This window comes from Enhydra lutris, unplaced genomic scaffold (assembly GCF_002288905.1).
Source record: "Enhydra lutris kenyoni isolate GAN:26980312 unplaced genomic scaffold, ASM228890v2 scaffoldscaffold1, whole genome shotgun sequence".
NCBI classification, from domain to species: Eukaryota; Metazoa; Chordata; class Mammalia; order Carnivora; family Mustelidae; genus Enhydra; species Enhydra lutris.
In genome coordinates, this window is record NW_019154085.1 from 105,123,057 (window position 1) to 105,138,518 (window position 15,462).

A 15,462-nucleotide genomic window follows, 5' to 3' on the forward strand; every position below is an offset into this window, starting at 1 on the left:
TCCCGCTGATGGCAGCCGGCAGGTGTGTGAGTGTGCATACATACAACAAAGGAGAACGTGACCATCTTTTAAAATGAGCTCACGCAATCGGCCCCTCCTCTCACCCTCAAGGTTACCTCTTTGAGTCTCTGCCCGGTTGCCAGAATTCAAGGCTGGGACAGGCTATGCTGAGACCTGGGTTGGGTCCCCACAACCAATGGTGTGGACATGCAAGAAGAAAAGAAAGTGGTAGCTGGGGGTCGGCCCCTGTTCCTTGAAGGACCTCCCTTAAACACTGGCATGTTGGCGTGATTGTCGGGGCTGCTAGGGAGCTCCCTGTTCCCCCACTTGCATTAATGATGTTTGGAATTCTGCACTTTGAGATTCATTCCTTTTGCTTCATTTAGTCTGTCACAATGACAACCTTTTGGAACACTTGGGCCCCCTGGATCCTTATTGGTCATTAACAACACAGCGGGAGGGAGAGGTTCCAACTCCCTCCTGAGAGCTGGATTGGCTTGGGCATGGTGATGGAGCTGGAGTGGAAAGGAAGGCAGAAAAGTAACATGAAACAGAGCAGGGAGAAAGCTGTTCTGCTCTCAGGTGCTGCCCTTGCCTGACCTTGCACTCCTGCCCCCAGCCCTGTTCACAGAAAACCACAGTCAACAGGGGCACCCACTTATCTGACGAGGGAACAGGCACAGCACAGGCTGGGGCCCAGACCCACCTTGGTTGGTTGTGGTCCCATTACCTGCTATCTGAGTGCCCTTGAGCAAGGAGGGACCTAGCATCACTGGCTCTGTCCTCATCTGTAAAATGGGCATGAAGTGCGTCCCTGGTGACTTTTTTATTGTGATTACAAAAGGAAACACATGCCTGATGTCTGTGATAGCTGGCATGCCGTCAGCCCTATCATGAGATGCCAGGTAAGGGCACAACTCAGTAGCACTGTGCAGAGGGGACATCTAGGGAGCCTTCCCGGAGGAAGTATCTGGATAGTCATCACGGCTGTGATGGCCGAGGCACCTGTTGTCCTGGGTACTGGGGGTTCAGGTCAGTAGATGCTACACACCCAAGCTGACTTGTTGCAGAGAAGGGAAGCGAAGGGGGTTCATGCTTGCTAACCCCCCTCATGTGCCGCACCCTGGGAGGCACCAGAGAAGAACAGCATGCTGGCCGAGGCCACCCAGCTAGGTGGGAAAGATCAGGGTTCGCGAGAGAACGGTGCTTTCAAAGGCACAGGCGGTGCCCAGATGCCAGTCCTGCCGCACTGCTTCCGGGCCCTGGGTCCCCATACGGCCTCCAGAATCCAGTCCTGCTCTGCCTATAAAAGAAGAACATTTGATTGTGCCTCCGCTGGAGGCTCTACCAGCCTCGCTCCCACAGCTCCCAAGCCTACCAGTGACCGCGTTCCTGGCCCTGGGAAAGGCAAGGGGGTGTTGCATGTGTTCTTCAGTCCGTCCTGGGAGCCCAGCTGTCTCAACAGCGAACCCCATTGAATCTGCTCGGGAGGCGGTGGCCTCTCTCAGCAACTTGCCCAGGGAAACAGGGAAGCCTCTGCAGTGTTCTCTGTGGGGGTGGGGCGGCTTCTGGCAAGAGGGGAGCACCAGCCTGGGAATGAGGCAGGCTCGGGCTGTCTTGACCTACGTCTCTCTCTGGCCGCACTGCATGGAGGGGTAACTTCCCTCTCGGACCTAGAGTCCTTCTGGGTGATTGCTGGGGTCAGCGTTTTCACAAACTTTCCAGGAGAGCACACAGCCCATGATTCCTTCGAGGCTGGCTAGACACCCCTGCCGGGAGCTCCAGAGGCTCCCCTCTGAGCCCAGGGCCCGAGTCAGGGCCCAGGCTACCCTGGAAGAATGAGTTCCCTATTCCCTTGGTGACCTGTGGTGGGAAGAGAGCCACAGAGTTCACTCTCCCCTGAAGGGTGATAACTGAGGTATGAAGACAGACGTCCAGTTCCTCCATATGGGGACCTCCAGGCTCAACCGCTAGGTTGGGCAGGACTCCAGCCCCGGCCAGGGCAGGCCAGGGCAGCCCCCCTCCCCCGTGGTGGTGTGTTTGTTGCCATGACAACACATCTCAAGACTCCTGCTTTGGACACTCATCTGGCCAGTGGAATGGGCGTCACCTTGGACAGACCAGGGCTTATGTATGCCCTAAATGTGTTCCTTTAGCTCCCTGTGTAGTCACTGGTTTGTCTCATGAGGCCTCAGCTATTGTCAGTGTGCCCTAGCCACTTAGGGCCACCAGCTTCAGTAACCACAGGCCGCTATGACCTCAACCGTAGCCGGTGTCCTGCAGGTTCTGGGAACCTAACCTGCCTTGCGAGTTTGAGGGAGGACTAAGGGATCTGAGGACAACAGGTGCCTCCCACTGCTCTCCAGAACACCCTGTGCTTACTGCAGTTGCTCAGCCTTCTAGAACTCTTTCCTTCAATCCCAGATCTGGGCCCAGGAGTCAGACAGAAGTCTCCTCCCTGCCCCACAGTCCCAGTCCCCTGGGGAGATTCTCTGAGTGTTGTCTTCATAGAACACTGTCCTGTTGCAGGACTGTGAGTGTCCATCCTGCCCCGACCAGCATGCCCAAGGTAGCGAGACAGACCCTTGGTGAGAAGGGTGAGTTAGTCTTGTTCTGTCCCCCCACCCCACCCACCACCCTTGGACACATAGCGCCCCTGCCTAGAGCAGAGCCGTCCCGAAGCCCTTTGCCCTGAATGCAGTTCCGTCTCGGGTGGGCTGGCCTCGGAAGGCAGCCTGTGAGTGAGAGCAGCTTGAGGCTGTGATGCGTGACTTATCCCAGAGGCTCCCTCCTGCCAAGCTCAGTGCCTGGAAACAGATGTGTGGCCATCATGGCTCTTGAAAATCCCTCTGGGGGATGCTAGTTCACTACTTGCCAGGTGTTAGCATGTAGAGGAGCCTCAGACAGAATCCAGTTACCTGGGATGCAGTGGGCGTGCAGATCCGACGAGCCCACCGGGCAGCTCTTCCCCACTGCTTTGGCGGGCTCATTGGATGTGCACGCCCATTGCAGTCACATCTGCAAAAGCGAGAAAGAAATGTAGCAGAATGCTCACATCCTCCAAGCCGGGAGTTTGGGAAACCCAGATGTGGAGACATCTGGATGTCACCTGTTTGGGTCCCGGTGCGCCCCATGTGGCAGGCACGGGTTTCGCGCATTCTCCCCCATAAGCAGGAATGCTCTCTGGTTCGCTCCAACCATCCCCGCTCTGATGTATTCTAACGATGCCTTTGCTCATATCCGAAGTCAATCCCATGGAGGGGGAGGCAGGGAGAGCCTCCCGGGCACATCTGGGTTTTGCCCTCCGAGTATGGCACTAATGCCGTAATAATGGCTCTCAGCTATGAACGGACAGCTGGATTTGGGGGGACTTTCATCCTCAAGGCAGCCACAGGAAAAGGGCACTATTATCTCCATTTTACAGTTGAAAAAACTGAGACTCGCAGGGGTTCAAGGCGTGCTCAGCATGCCTGGGCTGTTAACGACTGGGATCCTCACGCAGGTCCATCTGAAACTCTCTTCTTGGCACTACATCAGATCATGGAGAGACCCTGTTTTCTGAAAAAGTGAAAATCACATCTCGGTGAACTTGGCCCCCAGTGATTTAGCTGTGGTTTCGTAGTTACTTTTCCTCTAAACCCTGATTTTTCTTTAATGGGCAGCTCTTGGGGTAGACGACTTCAGAACGCCCTGGCGCTAACATGCTAATAGCTGCTCGGAGCCTCCGAACGAGAGGGTCCCCATCATGGAGTTGAGTGCAGCCAGTGTCCCCTTGGAGGCTGGGCAGGGGACGTGGGGGTGGGTCGCAGCCACGCCAGCCCGAGCCACAGGGTCTAGGCCAAGTGTGTGCCTGACTGCTGATGGGTATCTGAGAAGGAAGGCTCTGTTAGCATTAAAGGGAATCCTATGTAAGGAGAGCTAAAAGGATATTCTAGAATTATGGCTCATCATTTGAGAACTCTTCTTGAAACCTCCTCTGCTTGTTCCCAGCCGGTCTCATGGCGGGTGCTCCACGGGGCGGCGACTGCCCAACTAAACCCCAAATTCTCTCCTTTGGAGGCCTCTCCCAATCCCTCTCCTTCTCTCCATTCTGTTAGGAATACACACTGTTTGCCCTTCAACACTGGTACTAGTGTTTTCTGGTTTTCGTTCATGTAGAACGCATGCACCTGTTCATTAACAAAGGTTTGTGTTGCCACCGTTAGTCCAGTCTTGTGCAGGCGCTGGGAAAGCTGTGGCGACAGCTCGGCACACGCGCATGGCTCACTGAGCATATCGTCCCGCAAGTCCAGCCGTGAGTGCCGCGAACTTCATGGCCAGCACCAGACCCGCAGGCAGGCAGGCAGGCGGCCTCAGCAGCCCGTAGGAGTTTTCAGCCTGCGCGCACTGGCTATCGTGTGAGAAGTCAGACTCCATGAAGGGTGCCCACGCCCACTGCTCGGCAGGTCTCCCCACATGTCCTTCTGCACCGGGCCATGCCTTTTGACCCCGCTCCTTTGTCTCTGCAGGCCTCCTGCCCTAAGCGGCAGCCCTGTTATCTCCGACATTTCGTTGATCCGGCTTTCCCCACACCCTGCCGGGCCTGGGGAGTCCCCCTTCAACGCCCCCCACCCGTACGTGAGCCCCCACATGGAGCATTACCTCCGTGCCGTGCACAGCAGCCCCACGCTCCCCGCGATCTCTGCAGCCCGGGGTCTGAGCCCCGCTGACGGTGAGTAGAGCTTGGGGTGCTTGGGGGGGGCGGGACGGGCCGCTAACTGTAACGCTGTCAACCCCCCAGCCCTGGTCCCCTGGGATAGTGAGCAAGTTGACATTCCTCCCACCACCCTGAGCCATGGGTTTTTCCACAAATGAATGGGAAAAGCCAAGAGGATCCGGGGAACACTGGTTTTTGTGCTCATTAATGAGCTGTTCAGAAGTACCCTTTTGCATGCAAATTATATGTAATAATAATAAGGTATGTTTATTCATGTAGGTTTTAGCTTAGGCGAGAATTCTTTGGTCTCAATAAACCAAAATCTGCTTCTGGTGAAGGAAAGGCGGTGCTGGATCGAGGCATTGCCCAGGTCCCCAGAGCAGCAGGAATGCAGAGCTGGGCTGGTTTCTGCCTGCATCTCTGCTTTATGCGCCCCAAGGTCAACACGTGGCCTCCAAATGGCACCCCAAGGCTCCTCGGATGAGCCCCAGTGGTGTTGGGTCTCTCAGCTCAGATGCTCGAGAGAGAATTGATTGGCCCAGCTTGAAGATCAGATGGCTACCCCAATCCACTTAACTTGAGACGAGGAAGGGCAGTTCACGTAATACAAATAGGGTTTTCAGGTCTGAAATTTAATACTTCAAAAAAAAAAAATCTAATACTTCCCTCCCCATCCCCACCTCACCGGTACACGTATACGAACACACACACGCACACATGTGCACACTCATACTGGACGGTAGTGAGCACATTCGGGTGCTGGCCATGCCCGTCCTGCCTTCCTGGGAAATGCCCCCAGCCCTCTGTCCCGTGCTACCCTGCACAGTGCCCGGTAGCCACTTTCTGGTGCCATTTCTAAAAGCAACCAGGGTGTAGCCTCTCAGTCTGCCCACTGAAACCATGCCTCTTGGTTCAGACCATTCTAGAAGACTTTTGCACTCCGGGGACCGTGGGCTGAGGCTCCGGGAAACACAATCCCAGTGGGTCCCTTGTCACTACCTCTAGTCCTTGCCAGGGGGAATGTGCCCTCCCCCACATCGTGGCTATGGCCAGGAACTGGAGCCGAGGCCTGGACCCGAGAGGCTCAGCTTGGAGTTTCCCAAGGAAAAGGACTCCAAATGGACAGAATGTCTCCCAAAGCATTGGGTTCACCGTCCTGAAATCTGAGTGGGTTTTCCAAGTGGCCTTGGCCGAGTGCTGGTGCCCTGAAAGATCATGCCACCTCCACGCAGAGCCACCAGCTCCAGATGGTGGGCTAGGCTTTTCTACACCTCTCCTGATGACCCAGCCAGTGCCGGCAGACCAGGTTCCCCATGCTGCCCTGACCTTGAAGCTTGTTCATGGTGTCCTGGGCTGGAGGCCACCTGCCCCCGGGAAAAGGTGTGTCCACGCCCTTGTCCCCCGAACCGAGAAAGTGGCCTCCTTTGAAAAAAAGGCCTTTGCAGATGTGATTTAGTTGGGGATTTTGAAACAAGAACATCCTGGAATGTCCACGTGGGCCTTAAATGCAATGATAAGTATCCTCGCAAGAGACATAGACGAGAGAATGAACCAAAGATGGAAGTGATGTGGCCGCAGGCCAAGGAGGCTGGCAAGCTCTAGGTGCTGGAAGGAGCATGGGACCGATGACCCCCTAGAGCCTCTGGAGGGAGCGTGGCCCCGGTGACGCCTTGAAGTGGCATGTCTCCAACCTGGGAGAGGACGAAATTCTGCTGTTTCAACAGCAGTGAGCATCACATGTCTGTCCTAACTCGTTACAGCAAGTTAGGAAACTAATACTCACGGTGACAGGGTTCCTGTGGAGGAGGAACAGGCAGGACGTGGCAGTCCTCCCGAGGCGGTGGTCAGAGGACCCTGAGAGAGGTCTCTAGAAGACAAGGATGCTATGGTTTCAGCTGCCGGTGGTGCAGCCCTTGAAGAAAAGATCTGCATTTGTGGAGCCCTGATTCTGTGCCTGATTTCCATAGAAACATTGCTGGGGCTCCTCTCACCCACATTTATCCCAGCCCCAGCCCTTTGGGCTAGCAGGCCTGGGTTCAGCATTAGAGGGCACTCAGCTAATGTGCAAGGCCCTGACCACAGGGGGTGGACCTGTTGCCCAGAGACCTCACTGGCCCTGAACCAAGCCCCCAAGTGGGTAGAGACAGCGTGTCGGGCTCGCACCGCAGCTGTGCCCGCCCCAGCACCTGCGCACGTGAGGCCCAAGTTCACCAGCCGTCAGCGGCCATGTCTGCCAGACCCTGTGTGTGCTGAGGACCAATGGGCACTCCAGGGAAGCTTTCAGAGAGGAGGTGGACATTCAGGAAGAGGGGGACAGAAAGGCATTTCAGGCGTGGACAGGGCAGGAAGAGGCCATGGGGACATCACCCTGGCTGCAGGTGGGGACTCTCTCTAGTGGATATAGCAGGAGAAGGGGAGGAGGAGAAGGAGGGTGGGGAAGGGGTGGCGGCTTCCATTCACAGGCTTCTCTCTGCCCAGAGTGGATGAGATCTTTGCTGTTTGCCAAGACTAATAGCAGAGAGCACCAGAGTCCTCATCTGCCGTTGGAGGACAATAATGGTGGCCCTCCGCTCAGGGCGTGTGGGGACAGTGGCCATGAGAATGAATGTGAGGCCCTCAGCACTGTGCCTACAAAGGCCCAGCAAGTGCCCAGCATGACACTGACTATCACCCTAATTTCTCATGGTAACTTAAGTAGCGAGGATACTTCTCCCCATTTTATGGATGGAAAACTGAGCCCCTACCCAGTTTTGCAGAGCTGGTAAAAGCCAGGCCGCTCAATGGGTTTGTTGGGTTCCAAGGCCCACCCCCCAGCGCCAGGGACCCTCCAGATTATCCCAAGTTCCTCCTCCCTGCCTCCCGGCTGAGCCCCAGACAGGGCCGGGTGCAAGGTTGGAGACGGACAGCCCTGGGTTCTGCAGCTGCTGGCCAGGCCAGGCCAGAAGATTTATCTGGTCAGGTCCCCACAATCTTACCTTGAATGTTCAGGTCAGACTGACCTGGCCCGAACGTTGACCACCACAGAGCCTTTGTTTGAGTCTTTCTTTTCCTTTGAAGACTCTGCTGGCCTCTGGGCCCTGTGGGCCTGCAGCTCTGGGCCCTTGTGGGGCCTGAAGGGGAAGGAGGGAGCACTTGTCTAAGGCTTTGAGGAAGTAGAGGTATTCGGGCTCTGACTCCCCATCAGCAGAAACACCACCCCCCACACACATTGTCTGCTCAGTGCGGGGAGGGAACCTAGGGGCAGAGGACAGACCAGCAGGCCCTGGAGTGGGGGGCAGGGGGGGCACACAACTACTCAGGCCATGTGCGTGTTTCTCTCATTTTGGGGCCACAACCTGACGGCTTCTCTCTCTCTCCCTCCCTGCTGTGCACAGTGGCTCACGAGCACCTCAAGGAGAGGGGGCTGTTTGGCCTCCCCGCACCAGGCACCAACCCCTCAGACTATTACCACCAGATGACCCTCATGGCAGGCCACCCTGCACCCTACGGGGACCTGCTGATGCAGAGTGGGGGTGCCGCCAGTGCACCCCATCTCCACGACTACCTCAATCCAGTGGATGGTGAGTGTCGGGCCCACATGGGGGTAGGGAGCAGGACAAGAGATGGGGACAGAGGAGGGTCCCTGCTGCTCCTTTCGTAGGCAAGGAGCCCTGACGGGGGATCTGGGAATCCCTGCCATGACTGCTGTCCACAGGCGACCGAGTCTGACCAATTCCCACAAACAGTGAGTCACTGCAGGCCAGGACATGTTTTGGGATTTGCAGCCTCAGGAACAAAACACGCTCATCTCGGTTTTCATGGAACTTACAGAGCAGTAGGGAGAGACAAACAAAGCCAAGAATGGGGTAGGAAGCTCCAGGTGGAGTGGGGGGTGAAGTCTTGAATAAAGAAATTGAGAAATCCTCCCTGGGAAAATGATATTCACGCAAAGACTTGGAGGAGGTGAACAGTACAGAAATACGCGGGATAAAGGGTCTAGCCAGGGGGAGTAGAAAGCGCAAAGGGCCTGAGGCAGCAGTATGCCCTCTGAGCTCCAGAAAAACCCAGGAGGCCAGCGTGCCTGGCATCCGGTGAGTGAGGGGCAGGAGTAGGGTGGGGCCAGAGTTCCAGGGCTGGTTGTGCAGGCTGGTCAGGGTTTGGTCAGGCTTTGTTTGGATTGAGCATGATGGGGCCCTCGGAGGGGCTTGGACAGAGGAGTAATGAGATCTGACTTATTCTGAAAAAGAATCCTATTGTGGCTACTGACCTGAGAATAGGTTTAGGGGCAAGGTGGAAGCAGGGGTCCAGTTAGTAGAGGTGGGGTGGAGAAGGGATCACATTTTAGATAAAGCCACAAGATTTGTTTCCAGAGCGGGTGAGGAGTTAGGAGGAAAGAAAGGCATCAGGGATAACACCAGGGGCTTGGGCTTGGGCTTGGGCCTGGGCAAGTAGGGGATGATTGTCAGTGATGGAGCTGGAGTCTACAAGCAGGGCCCATTGGCAGGAGGGAGATCCAGTGGTCTGGGTAGATAAAGTTCTTCTTACCCATAATATACCAAAGCTTCCCCTCCCAACAAATAATATCCTAATTTCACAGGGGTGCCCATGGCCCCCTGACCATGAGCCCCTGGGGTCGGCATGGAGCCACCCACTTGGAGGAGAGGAGTGGGGAAAGGCTAAGTGCCCGCCTCCCCCAGTCAGTGCCACTCCACCTGCTGTTGCAGGAGCCTGGCCCAGAGATACCCAGAGATCCAGGCCAGGCCATGGAACTAGGATCCCAGCAGGGGGCAGGCAGGCAGCTTTGGCTGATTTATCCCCCTCCAGCCGCACCCCCCAGGAGGGCCTTCCCACTCTGTAATGGTAAGGAGCACCCAAGCCTGAGGTAGGATGGCCTCCAGAGGGAAGTCCTGGTCCCTGTCAGGCTACATGGCTCAGGGTACACCCCTGCACCCCTCAGCCTCCTCCTGTCCCCCAGGACTTCCTGTCCACCTCGTGCCCTGCAGCTCTACCTTATTGGCTGGGGCAGAGCCAAGCCTCCCCCAACTTCCTCAGACCTGAATAAGATTTTACCTTCTCTGGGACATCTCCTCAGATGCCCTCTCCCTCTCCTGCCCTCTGGATCCTTCTTGTCTCTGTCTGCCCTTCTCACCCCACACCTGCAAGAGCCACCTTGCTTGGTGTCTGGACCCCGCTTGAGCCTTCCCTTCCTCTGTCTACTGGGGAAGAGCACTGGGGTCCTCCCCACACTGCTCTCATCCCTTGTCACCCTCATCATGCCCCAGGGAGTGCCATCAGAATCCGATCCCCGGGTCTGTCCCGCCCCTGTGCCTTCCCCGGGATAGAGTTCAGTCCGGGAATATGCACAAGTGTGGAGTGTGAGATAAGGCCTGGCTCCCGGAGCACACACACCCCACGCCCTGGTCCTCTCAAGGGCCCTCGCTGTTCCCCGAAGGGAGTTGGGTGGGCTGTCAGCGGCTGCTGAAGTTGTATGTATACGCCACTTACCCAAATTAGAACCCAGACAACAGGTTCACTATAGTGCTCAAACAGCCACGTCCAAATGTCCCGTCCTCCCATGCAGGGCCTACCTCCCGAGGCCTCCGGGTGGCTGGCACCAGGCCAGGGGGGCAGTGGGCAGACACAGCGAAACTGTGGCCCAGGGATCTGGTCAGGCAGGTGTCCCCAGAGGCAGACATGAGCACTTGCTGTGTGCCTGTGTGAGAACCGTCTCTACCTGGTGCCTTTCCATGCATTCTCTTCTCTGACTCCCCTCAGCCACCTTCTGAGCCTGGAATTCCAATCTCTAAGTTGAGATGAGCAAACTTGGAGGGGGGTGGCAAGTGAGTTGCCCAGGCTGTGAGTTGGGGTTTCAAGCCCCGTAGCACCAGATGTCTGACGCCCTGAGAGCTGGGCCAGAGCAGGGTGCCCGGAGGGGTGGCCGTGGGAAGGGAGTTTGGGTAGCAAGCCGCAGGCACATCTAGGCCAACACTGTCCCTGCATGCATACCCACTGTGGGAGCTGGCCCAGGGTGGTGGGGGTGCTGGATGGTGTCAGGACAGCGATTCCCAGCCCCGCGTGCCAGTTGAACTTGACACGCTGTTAAGTAAGATTGTGTGTGTGCACTCGGCTCATTGCCCAGTGCACAGTGGCCATTCAGTCGGTACTTGTTCCAACCTCTTTCCTCGAGAAGGCTTTTCCCTCTTCCGCATCTTCCCCTCCAGCGGGACTTTTGTCTCTGTCCACCCCATTCTTAGCCCAGGGCCAAAACTCCTCCTGGTCACCACCCCATGCCTCCCATCAGTCCTAGCTCCCAGCCTGCCACATTGGGCTTGTCAACCTTCCCAGCCATCCTGTGATTTGTCACCGTCCCTGCACCGCCATTCAGCTCAGGCTCCCTCAGCCTCCACGCTGCTTAGCAGGGGTCTTGCATCCCCTCCACCATTCTGCGCCCCCTGTGACTTCCACCACCCTCAGGGCAAGATTCAGGCTTCATAACCTGGCTTGGGGGGCCTTCCCCTCCAGCCTCATCTTGCCCGCCTTGCACACCGCCTCCCATCGCCCTGCTCTATCTGCAGCCACCTGGACAACGACCGGGCACCTTCTGCCTGCAAAAGCGCTCCCTCCAGCCTGGCCCAGCTCCGCCCTGCACCCAAACCCAGCCCCAGGTCAACCGCATCAGCTCCGCTCGCACTCCTGCCTTTCCCTCCCACTGGGTGCTGTTAACAAAGCAGGTAGCCCTCCACGTCCTGGAGCTTGGCTGCCCAGGAGCAGGCCTCCGTGTTTGCAGAGTGGCTGAGTGAGCGAGTCAGTGAGTGGTAGTTACCAAAAACCCCAGGATGGAAAGATGCTAACTGATTGGGGAAGCCGCTTTGCTGGGGCAAGCGGCTGCCAGCTTGCAGGGAGCAGGGGAGTTGGCTGGGAACACGGCCGCTTTGTTCTCAGGGGCGCTTGGCCTTTGGCAGCATCTGGGGCTGAACCGGAGCAACGGGAGATGAGCTCACCTGTGGGCGTGAGAGCGTCCAGCTCACGTCGGACTCATCACACCCACCCACGATCCTTTCTCCACCTCTCCTCCTGGGAACACGATCGGCTCCAGGGTGCAGAGGCAAGCATCCGTCTCAGGCCAGAGCAGGCAGATCCGTTTCGCAGGCTGAGGGATGGGGTGGGGCTGGGGGATTTTTCCGAACCCCTGAAGGATCTTAGGAATGGATGATTCTTTTCCTTGGGTCCCAGTCACTTACAATCCAAGCAAATCCAGAGGAGTCCAGCATGATCTCCTGTATGTGTCATTACTTAATACAGTTTTTCTTTTCAAACCGGTTCGAACTACACCCGGAACCTTTGCTTCCACTTTTAAAAATAGTTGAGGTATTTCTGTTTGGCTCTGATGCCCATAAGGATGTGGGGTTCACGTGCCTCCTTAAGAGACTCCAGGGCTCCTAGCCCAGGTCTGCCATCAGGCTATCCCCAGCCTCTCCCCTCCTATAAACTGGGGAGCAGGAAGAACCTACCAGCTCTGGGACTATCTGCTCATCCCAGCTGCATGGGTCTGGGGACAGACCCTCCCGTCAAGATTCTGTTTGCTCCAGCTTGCCCAGAGAAACTTGTGCAGACTCAGAGCCCACTTGTGGAAGGCTCCTGAGACTCTCCAAGGACATGAGTGTTCACCTTAGGAAGCCTCCCATAAACATGGTTATGACATGTAAGCTCTGTGTAGGGGCAGGGGGCCCCAGAGCTTGTGGGAAGTTGAGAAGACTAGCCCTTCCCTCTCTCCGTGTTTCTCTCTCTTCCTCCCTCCCTCATTCATTCTGAGAGTATTTCTTGAGCACGTCCTATGTCCCGGGCATGGTTCTGGGTGTGAGGGACACCAAGGTTCCCCTTTGCAGGACAAAGAATATCCATCCCCAGGCCATCCCACCTACCTCGGCCTCCTTTCTCAGCTCCTTCCCTTCACGTTCTAAGAAGAGAGAACTTTCCAGAGGCTTTTTGAATGTCAAGCTGGGGTGTGGAGGCCAGATCTGCCAGACTGCATGGGTGACCTGCAGAGAAGGTGCAGAAAAGCCACCTAGGTCTGACCCACCAGGGCAGGTGTCCCCAGCCCACTCACTGGCAAACCTCCACCAATACCGTTTTCACCTGAGCCAAGTGCCATTGGCACGATTCTTTATTTAATGGTGTATTTTTAATACACTCGCCTTTGGGGGTTCAATAAATAGATCTTAAAGTAGAATTGGTATTTTTTTCTCATATGAGAAGCCTGATCATATCTGAGCAAGACGTCTGCATCCCTGTCTCCATCTGGCCGAAAATCACCCCGTCCGGGTCAAGTACACATCCTATGTTGAGGAAAACCCCATGGGAGTGGGGGAAAGGCAGGGGGTGCAGAGAGGCCTCTGATGGGGCTCTTGCTGGAGTACAGATCCAAGCCCTGCCCTCCTCCCGGGCCACAGGGTCAAGCCATGGGCAGGACCCAGGGCATCTCCCATGTCCCTCCCTCACTGGAGGCTCCCCAGCCTCCTGGTGGTCAATGAAGGCCCATTGCCTCCTGTTTTTAAAGGAGGCTGATTGATAGCAGGAAGAGCAGGAAGTGATGCTGCTTGGGGAAGTAATGGATAACTGGTCAGGGAGTCCAAGGCTATCACTCTGCCTCTTGGTTCTCTGGAGGGCAGGGAATTCACTGGCTGTCACCAGGGCCTTCAAATGGAATCTTGTTGTTTTATGCTGTTGAATATTGGTGATTTAACGGCAGAATGGGAGCCGCCACGGCCACACCCCCTCCTCCTCCCACCACATTGAGAAGATTGAAATGTTTCCAATTGAAATGTTGTCTGTTTACAGCCCATATTTCCTCCGAGCTGTATATTTTATTGTCATATTGACACTAATTTGACTTGGATGTCACCTCCGTTCTGACGCCCGTTCTTTATGCTGCCTGCGGGTCCAAGGGGGTTTTCAGAAACCAATTACATTGATCACACCACAGAGAGGCAGGAGGAGCTGCTGGCGGGACTGTCAGAGGCCCCAGTTGGCAGGGAGTCCATGCCCAGCCTGCCCAGGAGGGAGACTGAGGCAGAAGAGACCAGGCCATGGGGCCAGGAGGGGCAGGCCCAGGCTGAATGGTATATATGGCTGGTCTGATGAGCCTGCACACACAGTCCTGAGACCAGGAGGCCCTGAGCCCAAAGTTTTGTCTGCATCACAGAACTAGGAAAGGGGCAGCCTCTGGGCTCCAACACCTAGGTGTTCTCATTTCCCCCATAAGAAGGGGTGAAGGGGTTATGGACAGCTAAGCATGGGCCAGGTTAAGGTCCTCCAGCTGGATTTCCTTAGAGCACTTCCTCAGTGAGTCCAGGAGATGGTGGCTGGGGCATGGCTGGGCAGGAATGCTCCAGAAGCCATGAGGATTCAGAGCCCCACAAACCAGGCCACAAGGCTGGGTCCTGCTGTCCCCAGGGGAGGCGTGTCCCAGTCCCACGCTCAGGACAGCAGCTGGCCCAGAGAAGGCTCCTGGGACGCAGCTCTCTCTGTCACTGGAGCCATGCCTTCCCTGCCCAGGACCTGAGGAGACGGGTCCCTGCAGCCATCCTGCTGTGCTCAGCCCAGGCTCCCGGGTGCTCGGGACATCCACACACAGCTTGGGTGGTATGCCACTCACCAGCCTGGAACAACCCCGAGGTGGGTCCTGTGGGCCCATTTTCCGGGTGAGGAACCAGCTCAGGGAGGTCCAGCAGCTCGCCCAAAGCCACCCAAGTCAGAGCAGTCAAGCAGGGCCAGAATGTGGCCTGCCAGGGTCCAAGGCCGCTTTCAAATCTCGCGCCCCTCCTGACTGCCCCCAGGAAAGCAGCAATGTCCCTGAGCCCTGTGGACTTATCTGAGGCAAGCGCAGGCACCCAGTGAGCGCTCCTAGCACGGCGGCTACTTACTTTTCTCAGTCCCCCGGATGGTGAGCTTCCCAGGGGGCCCGGGCTGAGGGGCCCCCTGCTTGCAGCCCCCGAATGACCAGTCCCGTGCCTGGCATACTGTCAACACTGACAGGGGGGCTGAGGGGAAAGGAACTAACACACGCACGAGCAGAGGAAAGACCCAGTAGATGAAGCAGGGTCCAGATGTCAACAGTAATGGGAGCAGGTCGTAGCAGGTGGCGTGTGTCCCGGTGAGGGCTGGCTGGTGTCCGGTCACCCGGCAGCTGACAGAACTCAGCACAGACTCGCCCACAGATGAATGGACGTCGCAGTTCTGCCAGTCCCCAGTCATAAATCACCGGCGAAGCCACAGGAAATGAGTGCCAGGATTTTCTTTCTATTTAGTAATTTATCAAGGGAAGAGGCGCATTAATAAACATATTTCCCTTGAGGGGTGGGAATAACAGAGATGAATATCACTGTCAGATTTGGCCTGTTTCCTCTTGTTAGGGGCGCAGGAGAGGGTGGGAATCCAAATATTAGCAACAAAATCTTTTTTTTAAAAAAATGTATCACACAGATGAGTGTATTTCTTCCTTTATATGGTGTTAGATCTTCCCTCCCACCTCATATTTCTCCATTTGCCTCTCAGTCCATATGTAATAGGAATCTTTGGGAAGATTTTACTTTTGCATCTTTGATTTTCCTTCCAAGTGAGGACTGACAAGGAGTGAACTCAGGAAATAAGAACAAAGAAGCCTAACGGAGCCCTAGTGAATGGACGGATGAGTGAGTGTTTTAGGGACGATGGGCGTGCTGCTGTGTGGCCCAGTCGTGTTTTCTAGACGTGCTGTCCCTTACTGCAACATTAGCATTAGACTCACC

General features: G+C 56.2%; 1 protein-coding gene across 1 annotated transcript in view; it reads left to right on the plus strand.

Annotated features, from left to right (window-relative positions):
• The window catches only part of LOC111144403 (GLI family zinc finger 2), a 180,906-nt gene that overhangs the window by 140,759 nt on the left and 24,685 nt on the right, over positions 1-15,462 (plus strand). The window contains exons 3-4 of the mRNA XM_022498674.1: positions 4,509-4,711; positions 8,071-8,256. Coding sequence (XP_022354382.1) covers positions 4,509-4,711; positions 8,071-8,256 — 389 coding nt within the window. The remainder of the gene's footprint in view (positions 1-4,508; positions 4,712-8,070; positions 8,257-15,462) is intronic.